This window comes from Musca autumnalis, unplaced genomic scaffold (genome assembly GCF_047663935.1).
Source record: "Musca autumnalis isolate F117 unplaced genomic scaffold, ASM4766393v1 scaffold_1, whole genome shotgun sequence".
In the NCBI taxonomy this organism is placed as follows: domain Eukaryota; kingdom Metazoa; phylum Arthropoda; class Insecta; order Diptera; family Muscidae; genus Musca; species Musca autumnalis.
In genome coordinates this window covers 282,274,330-282,289,717 of record NW_027411644.1, presented here as the reverse complement: position 1 = coordinate 282,289,717, position 15,388 = coordinate 282,274,330, and the positions used below count along the sequence as shown (strand labels likewise).

At 38.9% G+C, this 15,388-nt stretch overlaps 1 protein-coding gene across 1 annotated transcript in view; it reads left to right on the top strand.

The window, feature by feature from the left end:
* The window catches only part of rdhB (retinol dehydrogenase B), a 54,578-nt gene that overhangs the window by 21,744 nt on the left and 17,446 nt on the right, over positions 1-15,388 (top strand). The window contains exon 4 of the mRNA XM_073964208.1: positions 11,574-11,709. Coding sequence (XP_073820309.1) covers positions 11,574-11,709 — 136 coding nt within the window. The remainder of the gene's footprint in view (positions 1-11,573; positions 11,710-15,388) is intronic.

The following is a 15,388-nucleotide window of genomic DNA, read 5'->3' as shown; positions in this document are numbered from 1 at the left end:
TAGGGGTTTTTACACTCTTCGGGCTGTTTGTTTAAGAAGTATGGACTTGCCCCTAAAAAAACTTTTTCCATCGTATTTGAGGCAGCGAATGCAAGTAGCTTCAACAAAAATCAAAGTGATTCGATATCAGGTCTTAAAGTGAACTTATTCGAAATTTTGTGTGGGAGGTACTGGATGGAGTACATACTTGAACCTGATCTATATCTGGTAGGTATATTAGGATGTGTAAAGTATAGACCAATTCGGCCACTCCATTCAAGAGTTACCGTACGTACAATTTTTCCGAACATTTTTGAACTTTTGTGGGGCAGGTACCTGAAGGAGTGGACCGATATGGCTTATCTTCAAACTTGAACTATGTTTGGACAAAATAATACTAAGGCCAAATTTTAGACCGAATAGGCAGATCCGTTTGAGATTTATCTTGCGCTCCAACCACCTCACACGGTGTCATAGGGGTTTTTTGAAACTTTCAGGCTATTTTCTCAGGAAGTATGAACTTGCCCCTGATGAAAGTTGCACCGTCGTATGGGGTGAAGTGAATACAAGTTGCTAAAACAAAAATCAAAGCGATTCGAGAGATGGTCCTAAACTGAACTTTTCCGAAATATTGTGTGGGAGGTACCCGAAGGAGTGGACCGATTGAGTCCTTATTAAAACCTTATCTAAGTCTGGTACACATTTCACGATGGCCAAAGTATGGACCAAATCGGTTACTCCCTTCAAGAGTTATCGTGCGCACAAATTTTCCGAACATTTTCGAACTTTTATGGGGGAGGTACCGGAAGGTGTGGACCAATATAGCCCATCTTCGAACTTAAACCAAGTTTGGGTAAAATATTACGAAAGCCAAAATTTGAACCGAATCGGTTTATCCGTTCGAGAGTTATCGTGCGCTCCAGCCAGACAGACGGACGGACATTGCTAAATAGATTCCAAATTGTCTGAAACACATTTCGTCCAAACATACTTGGGGTCTAAAACCATTATTTCGATGAAGCACATTTTGCCCGTATGAAAGTGTATATACCCTCGTTAGCATAAATGCTGAGGGTATAAAAAATCTCGGAGGTAATCTAAATTATACTACCTCAGAGTCCGTATAAACCTCTAAAAAATAAATTAAAAATACGTAAATAATCTAGACAAAGTGTAAATATATGAATCCAAAACTATAAACATTGGTTTTATAAATTGCATATTATAGCAACAAGAAAAGAGAACCAACTTATTGTTAAAACTAGCAAAGTGCCCGCTACTTCGTATGCGGAAAAGATATAAAAAACAAATAAACAATATATAATATGGAAATGGCGAACACTGTACATTTTATTGTACTTGTACCAATTTTAATCAAAATTTACTGTTATTTTAGTACTGTTCGTACCGCTTTAGTTCGATTTTCAAAAAGATCAGCCATATCTCACCCTTACATGTTAATAGCGAGACCAACATTGCACACCAATACTCACATTTAATCCAAAAAATACAGATTCCAGAACTGTCCCTGCACCCAACAACAAATTGAATGCCATTAAGTACTCTTAGTACCAATAAGTACGATTTTCCAAAACTACCTTAATCCTTCACTTCACCAGTAAACTTAATTCCAAAAAACAGGATTCCAGCGCTATCCGTTCCCCTAAATCCAAACTGTACCAAATTTAGTATTTTTCTTACCCGTAAGTAAGAATTTGCAAAACTAACTCCATCTTACATGTCAACTGAAAGTTTAATTCTAAATTTCCTTACTCCAGCTCTGTTCATTCACCCAAATCCAAATTTGGTACTTTTTGTACCCATAAGTACGAATTTTCAAAACTACTTCCATTTTACACTCCAAATGTAGCTTACGAAGTACTAATTTCCAAATTATCTCAATCCCATACTCTAACATCAATGTTAATTCGAAATTTCAGGGCTACAGCTCTATCCGTTCACCCAAAATCCAAATTGTACCAAATTTAGTACCATATAGTACTTGTCGTACTTATAAGTACTAATTTTCAAAACTGCATCCATTTTACTCTCCAACAGTAGCCTTAGTTCAAAATTTCAGGATTCTAGCTCTTTCCGTTCGCCCAAATCATAATTGTACCAAATTTAGTACCATTTAGTACTTTTCGTACCCATATGTACGAATTTTCAAAACTACTTCCATTCTACTCTCCAACAGCAGCCTTAGTACAAAATTTCAGGATTCCAGGCCTATCCGTTCAACCTAAATGCAAATTGTACAAAATTTTGTACCATTTAGTACTTGTCGTACCCATAAGTACGAATTATCAAAACTATTTCCATTCTACTCTCTAACATCAGCCTTAATTCAAATTTCAGGATTCCAGTTCTATCCGTTCGGCCAAATCGTAATTGTACCAAATTTAGTACGCTTTAGTAATTTTCGTACCCATAAGTAGGAATTTTCAAAACTACTTCCATTCTACTCTCCAACAGTAGCTTTATTTTAACATTTCAGGATTCCAGCTCCATCCGTTCGCCCAAATCGTAATTGTACCAAATTTAGTACCATTAGTACTTTTCGTACCCATAAGTACGAATTTTCAAAACTACTTCCATTCTACCCTCCAACTGTAACCTTAATTCAAAATTTCAGGATTCCAGATCTATCCGTTCGCCCAAATCATAATTGTACCAAATTTAGTACCATTTAGTACTTTTCGTGCACATGTGTACACTTTTCCTAAACCACCTCCTTATGTCAACCATACCTTTCAACCTTGATTCTCACACCAAATTTCAACCTTTAACCTTTATCCGTTCACAAAATACGAATTGGTACCAAATTTAGTACACTTTAGTACTTTTCGTACACTTATATTTCGAATTTCCTAAAGCCTTTTAGCACATCTTTCCTACACTCCATAAGTGACCTTTATTCCAAATTTCAAAGTTCTAGCTCTACCGGTTCGCCAAATACAAACGGTACCATATTTAGTACCTTTTAGTACTTTTCGTACCCTTCCAGTTCGAATTTCTAAAAACCCAGCCTTATCTGACCCCTTCGGACCAAGTGTAATCCACACCCAAATTTTCAGGATTCAAGTTCAGCCGTTTCGTCTGGGCGTTGATGAATCAATCAGTCAGTCAGTGAGTCAATCACTTTACTCTTTTATTAATATAGATATTATTCCAAATATATTTTTTGGTTCGATTAGAAAAAGTAGAAAAAAATATTCTGGCGTTCTCCAACTATTTCGCTAAAATTCCATACAATTAATGTATACTGCTAAAACTCATCAAGAAATATGGTTTACCATCGCGAGAGCTTAACTACTTACTGTGATAACTTTATGAATAGGAAATAAAGAGTAATATTGAAATTACAATCATTAAAAAATATGAACTAGTTAAAGTCGGTTGATGCGCATCCGATTTTGGATACAGCGAATCGATCTCTTTCAATATCTATACTTATAAAAGAGTTCAGTAATGATGACTCACTGACTCACTGACTCACTGATTCACTGACTCACTGATTCACTGACTCACTGACTGACTGACTGATAATCAACGCCCAGACTAAACGGCTAAAGCTAGAATCTTGAAATTTTGGGTGAGGGTCACTCTTGGGCCGAAGGTGTCAGATAAGGCTGGATTTTTGGAAATTCGAACTAGAACTGTACTAAAAGGTACTAAATATGGTACCCTTTGTATTAGGCAAACGCGAAGAGCTAGAATTCTGAAATTTGGAATAAGGGTCACTGATGGAGAGTTAGAAAGGTGTACCAAAGGGTTTTTGGAAATTCGAACTATAAATGTTCGAAAAGTACTAAAAGTTACTAAATTTAGTACTATTTGTTATTACGTGAACGGATAGAGCAAAAATCTTGAAATTTGGAATGAAAATCAAGGTTTAGAAGATGAGTTGATATAAGGAGGTGGTTTTGAAAATGTGTACTCATGTGTACGAATAGTACTAAATGGTACTAAATTTGGTACAATTTGAATTTAGGCGAACCGACAAAGTTGGAATTCTGAAATTTGGAATTACTATTACTGTTGGAGTGTAGGTTTGAGATATGGAGGTAGTTTTCGAAATTCGTACATATGGGTAAGAAAGGTACTAAATAGTACCAAATAAGGTACAATTTGGGTTTGGGGGAACGGATGGAGCTGGAATTCTGAAATTTAGAATTAGGATTGCTGTCGGAATGTAGGATAGAGGTATTTTGGAAATTCGTACTTTTGGGTACGAAAAGTACTAAATGGTACCAAATTTGGTACAATCTGAATTTAAGTGATCGGATAGACCTGGAATAGTGAAATTTGGAATTAAGATTACAATTGGAGTGTGGAATTGGGATACTTTTAAAAATTCGTACTTATGGCTACGAAAAGTACTAAATGGTACCAAATTTGGTACAATTTGGATTTGGGTGATCGGATACATTTGTAATCCTTAAATTCGAAATTAAGATTACTGTTGGAGTGTTGAATAGATGTAGGTTTGGAACTTAGGGTTTATGGAACAAAAAGTACTAAATGGTACTAAATTTGGTACAATTTGGATTACGGTGATCTGATGCAGCTGTAATCCTGAAATTCGAAATTAAGATTACTGTTGGAGTGTTGGATAGAGGTAGGTTTGGAACTTCGGACCTATGGGAACAAAAGTACTAAATGGTACTAAATTTAGTACAATTAGGATTATGGTGATCGGATGCAGCTGTAATCCTGAAATTTGGAATTAAGATTACTGTTGGCGTGTAGGATTGAAGTAGTTGTGGAAATTCGTACTCAAGGGTACGAATAGTACTAAATAGTACCAAATTTGGTATATTTAGGATTTGGGTGAACGGATATAGCTGGAACCCCGAGATTTGGAATAAGGAGTACTGTTGGAGTGTAGGATTGATAAAGTTTAGGAAATTTTTAGTTATCGGAGGAAAAGTACTAAATGGTACTAAATTTGGTACAATTTTTATTTCAGTGATGTGATACATTTGGAATCGTGAGATTCGGAATTACGATTACTGTTGGAGTGTTGATAGAGGTAGGGTTGGAAATTCGTACTCTGGATACGAATAGTACTAAATGGTACCAAATTTGGATTTGAGTTATCGGATGTATCTGGAATCCTGAAATTCGGAATTAAGCTTAGTGTTTGAACATAGCACTGAGGTAGTTTAGACAATTTGTACTTACGGATACGAAAAGTACTAAATGGTACCAAATCTGGTACAATTTGGATTTGGGTGAACGGATATTGCAGGAACCCCGAGATTTGGAATAAGGAGTACTGTTGGAGTGTAGGATTGATAAAGTTTTTGAAATTTTTAGTTATGGGTACGAAAGTACTAAATGGTACCAAATTTGGTACAATTTGTGTGATCGGATACATTTGGAATCCTGAAATTCGGAATTAAGATTACTGTTGGAGTGTTGATAGAGGTAGGTTTAGAAATTCGTACTTTGGATACGAAAAGTACTAAATGGTACCAAATTTGGTACAGTTTGGATTACGGTGATCGAATGCAGCTGTAATCCTGAAATTTGGAATTAAGATTACTGTTGGCGTGTAGGATTGAGGTAGTTGTGGAAATTCGTACTCACGGGTACGAATAGTACTAAATGGTACCAAATTTGGTACAGTTTGGATTTGTGTGAACGGATACAGCTGGAATCCCGAGATTTGGAATAATGAGTTGGAATGTAGGATTGATAAAGTTTTGGAAATTTTTTGTTATGTGTAGGAAAAGTACTAAATTTGGTACAATTTGGATTTCAGTGATAGAATACATTTGGAATCGTGAAATTCGGAATTAAAATTGATGTTGGAGTGTTGAAAGATGTAGGTTTAGAAATTCGTACTTTGGATACTAATAGTACTGAATGGTACCAAATTTGGATTTGAGTGATCGGATATATCTGGAATCCTGAAATTCGGAATTAAGCTTATTGTTTGAACATAGTACTGAGGTAGTTTTGAAAATTTGTAATTATGGGAACAAAAATTCTAAATGGTACTTAATTTGGTACAATTTGTATTTGTATGAACGGATAGAGCTGGAATCCTGAAATGTGGAATTTAGGTTACTGTTAAAGTGAAGGATTGAGGTAGTTTTCGAAAACCTTACTTATGGGTACGAAGAGTACGAAATGGTACAATTTGGAATTGGATGAACGGATACACCTGGAATCTTGAGATTTGGAATTACGATTACTGTTTTTATTTTGTATTCAAGTCAGTGTAGGATTGATATATGTTGTCGAAAACGTGTCATGAGTATACGAAAAGTACTTAATGGTACTCAATTTGTTGGGTGTAGAGACTGTGCTGGAATCTGTATGTTTTGGAGTTAGGGTGAGTATTGCTATTCAACGTTTGTCTCGCTGTTAATGTGTAAGGGTGAGATACGGCTGATCTTTTTGAAAATCGAATTAAAAAGAGACGAACAGTACTAAAATAAAAATTGATAAAAATTCGCCATTTTCATATTATATATTGTTTATTTGTTGTTATATCCTTTTCGCATACGAAGTAGCGGGTACTTTGCTAGTCTATACATATTTCGATGTTTCACTCAGCGGCCAGTGTGTGCCGTCAGTTGCATCTCACAATGTAAAAAACCTTAAAGTGGGTAAAAGTCGCGCAATGTGCATACCATTTTGATGCGCATCCAGTTTCATTAGCGCCCATCAAAAATACGTCAATATACACCTATTTCAAAGAGATTCTTCAAGAACCGCGGATATACCTCTACATTATTTTTTGTGTAAAATACCCATATTACTCGCGAATCTCTGTAATTTATGACACGCGTTTTCGCAAATATTATAATCGCGTATAAAGGATTCCATTTATATAAAATTTTTTTAAAGAAATTCGCGGTTTAGTACGCTGATTTGTCAAAATATATTTTTGCTAATTTTCCTATTTCCAAGGTATCTACATATATCCGCGGTTTTTGTAGATGGATTCGATCGCGAAAGGGCTTATTAGAGCCGTCCCGTAAAAAACTAAATTCACGCGGGGTTCAAAGGAAATTTAATGACACCTGTAAATTTTTAAACGCAAAATATTGGTTTTTAAAGAAAATTCACGCCTCAAATGTTTGGCCTTTAGACTCCAATTACAAGGATACGACGTGAAATCACGAGTTCTTGGTGCGCGCCCGGATTATTACAAAAATTCAAAAACCCCGAAATTCCGGTTTCAAAATGTCAGCATCAATTTTATGTTGATGCAGCGGATATATCGAAAAATCATACACTAGTATCATGTTGCCCATGGAGTATTCTGTTATTCTTTCTTTGGGCATAGGTCTGTAACATGTAAGGTTAAGCCAGAAATTGGAAGGGAACATAAAAAACTTGTTGGCGTCTACCCATTTTACCCACTTTTCTACATTGATGCCAACACAGCTTCCACGAAAATTAATCTTAATGGCCGACATTATGGGATCCCTCCTAAAACACTTAATTTTAAAGAATTTCAGTCATATTATATAGAATATATTAAGAGTTCGCGAATTCTGAATTTGTGGTTTTTACCATATAAATTACATAGTGCAGTAGATATTGTGCCAGACAAAAAACGAGGGGTCCCGGTTTCGAGGAGAAAAAATTCGTTCAAAGTGGTTTTAAAATATTTCTAAAAAAATTCTTATACCCCGTTTACACTTAACCGGACGTAATATATCCACTGGATTTAAAATGTCAATTCCATAGCGCAAACGTCAAATAAATCCTCATAAATAGGGTTAACCCGCTATCAAAAAACAAAAAATCGCCGGAGCGCATTTTAAATATATCGTGATCAAAGTTCACATTTTTAGGGTTTTTTTTAGGTTTCCAATCCTATCAGAATCCGCAAAAACTTCCCAGGTGTACGCGGTAAAATAAAATAAACCTACAAATGTTAATTGCACGATCTTTGTCCCTGAATTTAGGTGACTACGTAGTTGAGCCAAAACTTCTCTTGTTTGTCTGCCATAGACGGGGGATTTACTCCGATGACTTTGTCCACGCTACATTTGCTTATGGCCTAAGCAATTGTGTCCGTGTGAATGCTATTTAAACCTGCTTGATATGCTTGTGGATCTATGGGTTCTCTCCTGGAGCTCTTCCTCTAGAACGTGAAGATCCTTCTTGATGTGCCTGCGTGTGTAGGACCTACCCACTAGATGGTGATAGGTATGGCTCTAACGCTAACACCCGGGCAAGTACTGCAACGAAAGCATCTCGTTGTGTTGCTGTACAGGAAGAATCTTTTCCTCCTCATGTAGATGGTGCACTGAAGACATGAGGAAGTATCCTGTCGCCGTTCTCAGGGCGGCATTCTGACAAGTTTGAATCTTATTACATTGCGTATCACATAAACTCGGGGATCAAACTGGCGCCGCATAGCTTACCACAGAGCGACCTATCGCATTATATGTGGTCAACAAGTGCTGCCGGCTAGGGACTTGAGGACCTTGTTCCTACTTTTCAGTTTATCGCAGATAGCTGCGGCATGCTCGGACGACGTGAACGCAGTGTCGAATGTGACCCCTAGAATATTGGGGTAGCTTTGGTCGAAATTCTGCTACCATCGACCACGACATTCAACTCTCTTCTTACCTCTCTTCTCAGAGTGGCCGTAGATTTAGTGGCGAATATCTGCATATTCCTCGCGTAGAAAAAGGTTAATTGATCATTCAAATAGGAGCTCAGCCTATCACAAATGACATCAGGTACCTTACCTCACGCCAAGATCGTGCAATCATCCGCATACGTTACGATGTCATTTTCGGAGATATCGCCCCACCTTGGGGAACTCCCTGGTTCTCTATATGGGGCTTGGACTTCTTGTTCCTGATTTCCACGTTGTCACATATAGTTGATTATCCAACGTTTCAAACTTGGCCCTAGGGTTGTCTGCTCGAAGTCCTCAAACAGTGTAGAGTTCTTGACAGTATCAAAGGCATTTGACAAGTCAAGCGCCACCAACACTGTTCTATCACACGACTTGCTCTGGTTGAGTCCTAGACAAATTGGTGTAGGGATAACGTGCAGCTCTGTTGACGTGCTATGTCGACAACTGGATAGCTATTTCTGACGCTGGGGGACTAAAGCCTCAAGCGCCTTTGATACGGACGACAAAAGCGAAATCGATATGTACGATTCATCTTTGCTGACATCCTTGCCTCGCTTCAGTAGCTGAACTACCATGCCAATTTTCCAGATTTCATGAACGATATGGGTGCCTAGGGACAGGTTGAGAACTTTAGTGAGTACCATGAAGATTCCATCAGGTTCCAACGCTTTGGATGATTTTGCGTTCCTGATGATATTCGCAACATCATCCGTTGCGAATTGTGGTGGTTCTTCTTTGCAAATCAAATGCGAAGTAGTATTTTTCTCTTCGTCCTGTCACTCCCGGCGTGCCATCAATTGAAATAACTTGTGCACCTCTTCGGATCAGTCAGCGTAACGTCGACAACGTGACTGAGGTCCTATCTTCCTTCTTTCCAGAGTTTGAGTGTGACTTAACCGTTGCCCACAATTCAATGATTGCGGATCCAATGTTGCAACTCTTCAGATGATTTAACCACTTGTTCCCTTTATGCTCACCGACCAACCTGTTAACTTCCAGTGTCAGCTCTCTGACTCTGGTGTCATTGGGGTTGATACGAACAAGCTCATCACGCTCATTTGCTAATCCCGTCGCCAGGCGGTCGGCTGATGGAGACAATTATGATGAGATGGTATGTTCCAAGAGAAATACCGGATTTCCAGACGACGTCATTTATCAGACCAGGTGACACGATGGTTATGTCTGGCGAACTGTGACACTCTTCGCTAATTTCGGCATGAGCGTCCTCATTGACAGTGCGAAACGTAGAGCTATTTATCTGCTCAGCCAGCGCTATACTCCTCTAGCCATTTTCGATGAGCGAATGCCACAATTCGTGATTAGCATTAAAGTCTCCCAAGACCAGACGGTTGACCTTCCAAAGGCGGGCTAATGTTGGGCCTGGAGTACAGCTATTTATCGGCGGGATGTATACTTTCACCAACTCTACCTCGGCAGTTTCACTGCTGCCCCCATACATTCCATGTACATTAGAGCCAGCCTCAAGCCAGATAAGTCTGTATTGAACAGACTGATGCAATGGGAAAGCTAATCCTCCACCTCCACTTCGGGTGCGATCCTTCCTCAGTACGTTGTAACCATCACAACGCTATACGCAGCAGTTCTTGTGGATCTTGGTTTCCTGCACCGCCGCGATCATGATATTCTTCCGACTCATGAAGTCCACTATTTCCTACCGTGGGACTTCGGTAGACTCCTAATTTTTCAATGTATATAATAGGTCTAATAAGCTCAACTCGAAAGAGAATTAAGTAAAAATCACTATAAATGACCTTCGCCTTAATAAGGCAAAAATAAAAAATAATTTCAGCATGAGCCAGGCTGGGATTCGAACCTGGGTCTCCGACAACTGAGTGTCAAGGTTGCCGGCGTCTTAGCGTTCTGAGCCACCATCAACTTGTCACAACTTTAGTAGACAATAATTGATGATCAAAAATCTTCTGATATAGGAGAACGATTACTAATGACGTAGGAATAAAACTTACCATAGTATTTGTGGACATTGAAAAATGGGATTACCAAGCAGGACTATAGGTAAAGTTTGGAGTTTCAATTAACTGACATAATTTCGCATATGCATTTATCTAATGAATATGTATATCTGCATGCATTTATCTAATGAATATGTATATCTGCATGACAATCCAATAATTTGCTTCAAACATTATAATGATGCAACTTGCTGTCACCTCAAGACTACCACTGACCTAAAATAAAGCCTGCAACAAAAGCAATTTCCTTAAAATTTGAGTAAAAAGAAGCAATTTCCTTTCACGTGTCAATATAATCCGATTTACACTCTACAAACAAACAAACCAAAGAAAAAACCACAACTTTTCGCACGAAAATGACATTAATTGCATAAGAAGCTTTTAAATAACATAAGGATGAAGAGAAGTTGGATGCGGAAGATGAAGAAACGTATAGTAAAGGAATTTATTCAATTCAATGATCTGGAAAAGGTCAATCCTTCATTTGGCAATACTTATTTTCCTTCCTTGTTGGCTGACTAAAGATTTACACACACTTTTGACACGGTTTTAAGAAGTGACAGAACACAAAGAAGAAGAGAGTAAATTTAAAAATTTGCAAAGTGCAGCTGATGAAACCAATACACTTATCTTTGGTCACTAATTGGAATGGTTAAAATTTGTTGTCTTATGGCGCGTTACGATGCAACGCAACAACGTCAAATAAAATAAAACCAAAACAAGGCAAGGCAAGCGAGCAAAAAGCATAGGGCAACCATTATGCTGTCCTATAAGAAATGTATGCACGTCCTGTGTCCAACCAACAATCACCCACAACCACACGCATCCGCATCCACCGATTGCCTTGATTTTGATTGCTCTTCTTCCTTCATCAACATTTAATTGTTTATCCTCCTGCTGATGTTGTCTTCGTGTGTCTTTTTATTTTCCTGATTCTGATTCTGTTGTTTTTTTTTTCTTTTTTTCTTTTAATTTCCATTCAGCGTTCTAGGCCATCGTATACCAGACGTTGCCGTGCCCTTATTCAGTGTTTATCCCGCCACGAAACATGCCATTACGGGTCTGTGTCAGACATTGCGTCAGGAAATACATTTCCTTAAATTAAATATCAAATTAACGGTAAGTAAATATTCTTTCACGCGCAAAATACGTTGCGTGTGCGACCAGAACGTTGTTGTTACACACATGTTCCATGTCACTTTGTGTCAGTCAGAGTGAAAGAAGGTAGGTAGGCAAGTACTACTTGATTACATTTATTGGTGGCGGTGTTCAAGTGGACAATCAGAAACAGAAAGAACAGTTGCTAATAAAAGTAAGGCGGCGAAAAAGAAATGAGTGGGGAATTTTGATTATGGGCAAGGAACGGTCATGATCAGCTTTAACATGGGAAAGCCCGGGATTTGTTTGAAGGAGCTGTGGGGCTACTACTCCGCTGAAGTTGGGGGGAACATAGTCCCAGGAATTGATTTACTTACATAAATGGCAATAACACAAGTAACGATTGAAGTCGCCTTCTTGTTTCCGCATACACCCATTGCTCAATCTGGACCTAATTAGTGTACTCTTCTTTGAACTTCTTGATGAGTAAATACTGAAATTTGTAAAATAACATAAAACCCTGAATTTAACTCGGAATCTATAAATTAAAGCAAGATAAATTATCTTGCCTTAATTAATAAATTCCCACTTAAATTTCCCTGAGTATGTGGCGCTCAATGTTGTTCTCGTCAAGAGCAAGACAGCCAGACAGATCTTAGTGGAAGTCGGAGTACCCGAAACCCACCACAGAACTCTCTCGATATGTCTCTTTTCATCCTACAATTTTACCCCACAAATATCCGTCTTTCTTTACTCTTCATCGCTGAAATAAATAAATTTCTGGGACCTTCCCTGGTCAACACGAGCTGCAAACAAAGCCTTAGGAGTCGTTACAGTAATTTACTCCGCTTGATTTTTTTTAAACATTACTTAAGAATTTATTTACAATTGATCGCCAACACAACACGTTTTATGCCACGTGTATCAGTTGTTTCCACCACTGATCTTTGCTAGAGTTGTGTAGTTCCGGAACCAACTAGTTCCAAGAAACTATTCTGGAGAAGGAACTATTGGAACTCTATTCAGCTTTTACTTTTATATAGTTCCTTTAGTTCTTCTCCGTTCCTTGGTTGCAGTTTATTTTTATGTCAATTCATCCACCAAACCACGAAAACACTTCGGCCTGGAACTATTTTGGAACGAAGGAAACAATAAGAATGACAAAGAGAAAGATTCGTTGAACTATTTCGGTCTCGGAACTATTTGGAACGAAGGAAATAGAAAGAACGATGAAAGAGAAAGATTCACTGAACTATATCGCTCTCGGAACTATTTGGAACTATGGAACTATATTAAGAAGGAACTAGTTCCTTTTGGCAAAAGGAACTAAAAAGATCGATCAGCTTCAGGAACTAGATTGCCCAACTTTATAAATGTTTAACTTTACTCCAACTTCGACCCGTACTCGCTGCTTCTGCCTCGACAGACCTTCTCTATGTATTTGCCGGTCTATCTCTCCTCCGGCTAACTTGCGGAATCCACCCAAGCGCTTGTCTGGCAATGTCATCTCTATCCTTCCGTAGGGTATGACCTACCCATTTCCATTTCTGTCTCGTTATATCTATGCTAACAGGTTCCTGTTTTGTTTCCCGCCACAGTGAGATGTTCGTTATGGCGTTGGGCCAAAATATGTCCATTATTGTACGCAAGCACCTGTTTATGACCACTTGCAGCGATTTAACCTCATTTGTCACTGCGTTCCAGGTTTCACATCCATACAAAACTACAGATTTAACATTCGAGTTAAATAACCTCAATTTTGTTTTGCCTGGAGATAATTTGGGAGCGCCACACGTTTTCCAATGCACCAAACGCGCTACGTCCTTTTTTGATTCGGTGTACTACTGATAGACTTTGCAGCTGCAAAAAACATGGTAGTTAGCAGCACCAGATTTAAACATCTCGACATCCATAAGGGCACCTGGTTGTCTCCAGATCAGAAAACAATAAATCAAATTGATCACGTTGTGATAGATGGAAGACATTCATCGAGCGTGTTGGATGTGCGCTCGTTCCGAGGTGCAAACATAGACTCGGACAACTACATAGTTGCAGCAAAGGTTCGTACCCGTCTAAACGTTGCAAATAATGCACGAACAGACACAACGCGGAAGTTGGACATCGATAGGCTGCAAACACAACAGATAGCCACAGCATATTCCACTCAACCAGCACAATTGCTTAACGCGAGCACTCCTTGTCCCGATAAAATATCAACACAATGGCAAAATATTGCCCACTCCATGCAAACAGCCGCAAAATCCATACTTGGTTACCAGAAACCCTCCACCAAGGAATCCATGGTATGATCAGGAGTGTCGTGCTGCTACCGAAGAGAAAAATGCGGCATATAGGCCTACTTTACAATCACTAGCAACGCGTAGCGCACGAGAGAGGTCTAGGGAGAAAAGAAGAGAGAAGAAAAGTCATTTCCGCTGGAAAAAGAGAAATGGAAAAGCGGGAGTGTGAAAAAATCGAGATGTACAGGAGCCAGAATGAAGTCCGAAAGTTCTACCAAAGAGTAAAACATAAAACTGATAGCTTTGGCACAGGCACATCCTCCTGTAGAGACCAGCAAGGTAATCTGGTAACAGATACAGATAGCGTGCTCAGGATATGGAAGGAACATTTCTCCAATCTGCTGGTATCCAATAGTAGCGAAGACGATGATAACACAGATCCAATCCCAGATGATGGTATAGAATGTATACCGCCCGGCCAAGATGAGGTAAAAACAGCAATCAACCGGCTGAAGAATAATAAAACAGCAGGAGCCGATGGCTTACCAGCCGAGCTATTTAAAACCGGAGGCGACGCGCTGATAAGGTGTATGCATCAGCTAGTTAGCACCATCTGGCAGGAAGAACGCGTACCCGACGATTGGAACCTGAGCATCCTATGTCCCGTCCACAAGAAAGGAGATAAGACTGTATGCTCCAACTATAGGGGCATAAGTCTTCTCCCTATTGCCTATAAGATGGTGTCAGGGATATTGTGCGAACGACTAAAGCCAATGGTCAACGAAATAATTGGACCATACCAATACGGCTTTAGACCTGGCAAGTCCACCATTGACCAGATATTTACCCTGCGGCAAATCCTAGAGAAGACCCAAGAGATGCAGATCGACACATATCACCTTTTTGTCGATTATAAAGCAGCATTTGACAGTCCCCTCCGATCAAAGGTATTCCATGCAATGTCTGAATTTGGTATCCCCACAAAGCTGATCCGGCTTAGTAAGATGACTTTAACTGATACTAGGCCCTCAGTTAAAATTGGAAAGAACCTCTCCGAAGAATTTTGTACCAAAAGAGGTTTCAGACAAGGAGACAGCCTTTCGTGTGACCTATTCAACATTTTGCTGGAAAAGGCAATACGAGATGCAAATATCAAAAGAAATGGCACAATTTACACCAATAGCCACATGTTACTTGCTTATGCTGATGACATAGACATCATGGGACGATCAGTAAAGGAAGTAACTGATACCTTTAGGAAGGTCGAAGCAGAATCTGCAAAAGTGGGTCTGGCGGTAAACGGCGAAAAGACCAAATTGATGGTGTCGACGCGCAAAGCGTCCATAGAGCTCGGACCAACTGTGGAAGTTGGTACCTACAATTTTGAGGTAAAGACTTCGTCTACCTCGGCACTGCCATAAACACAACAAACAACATCAGTTTTTAAATAAGAAGAAGAA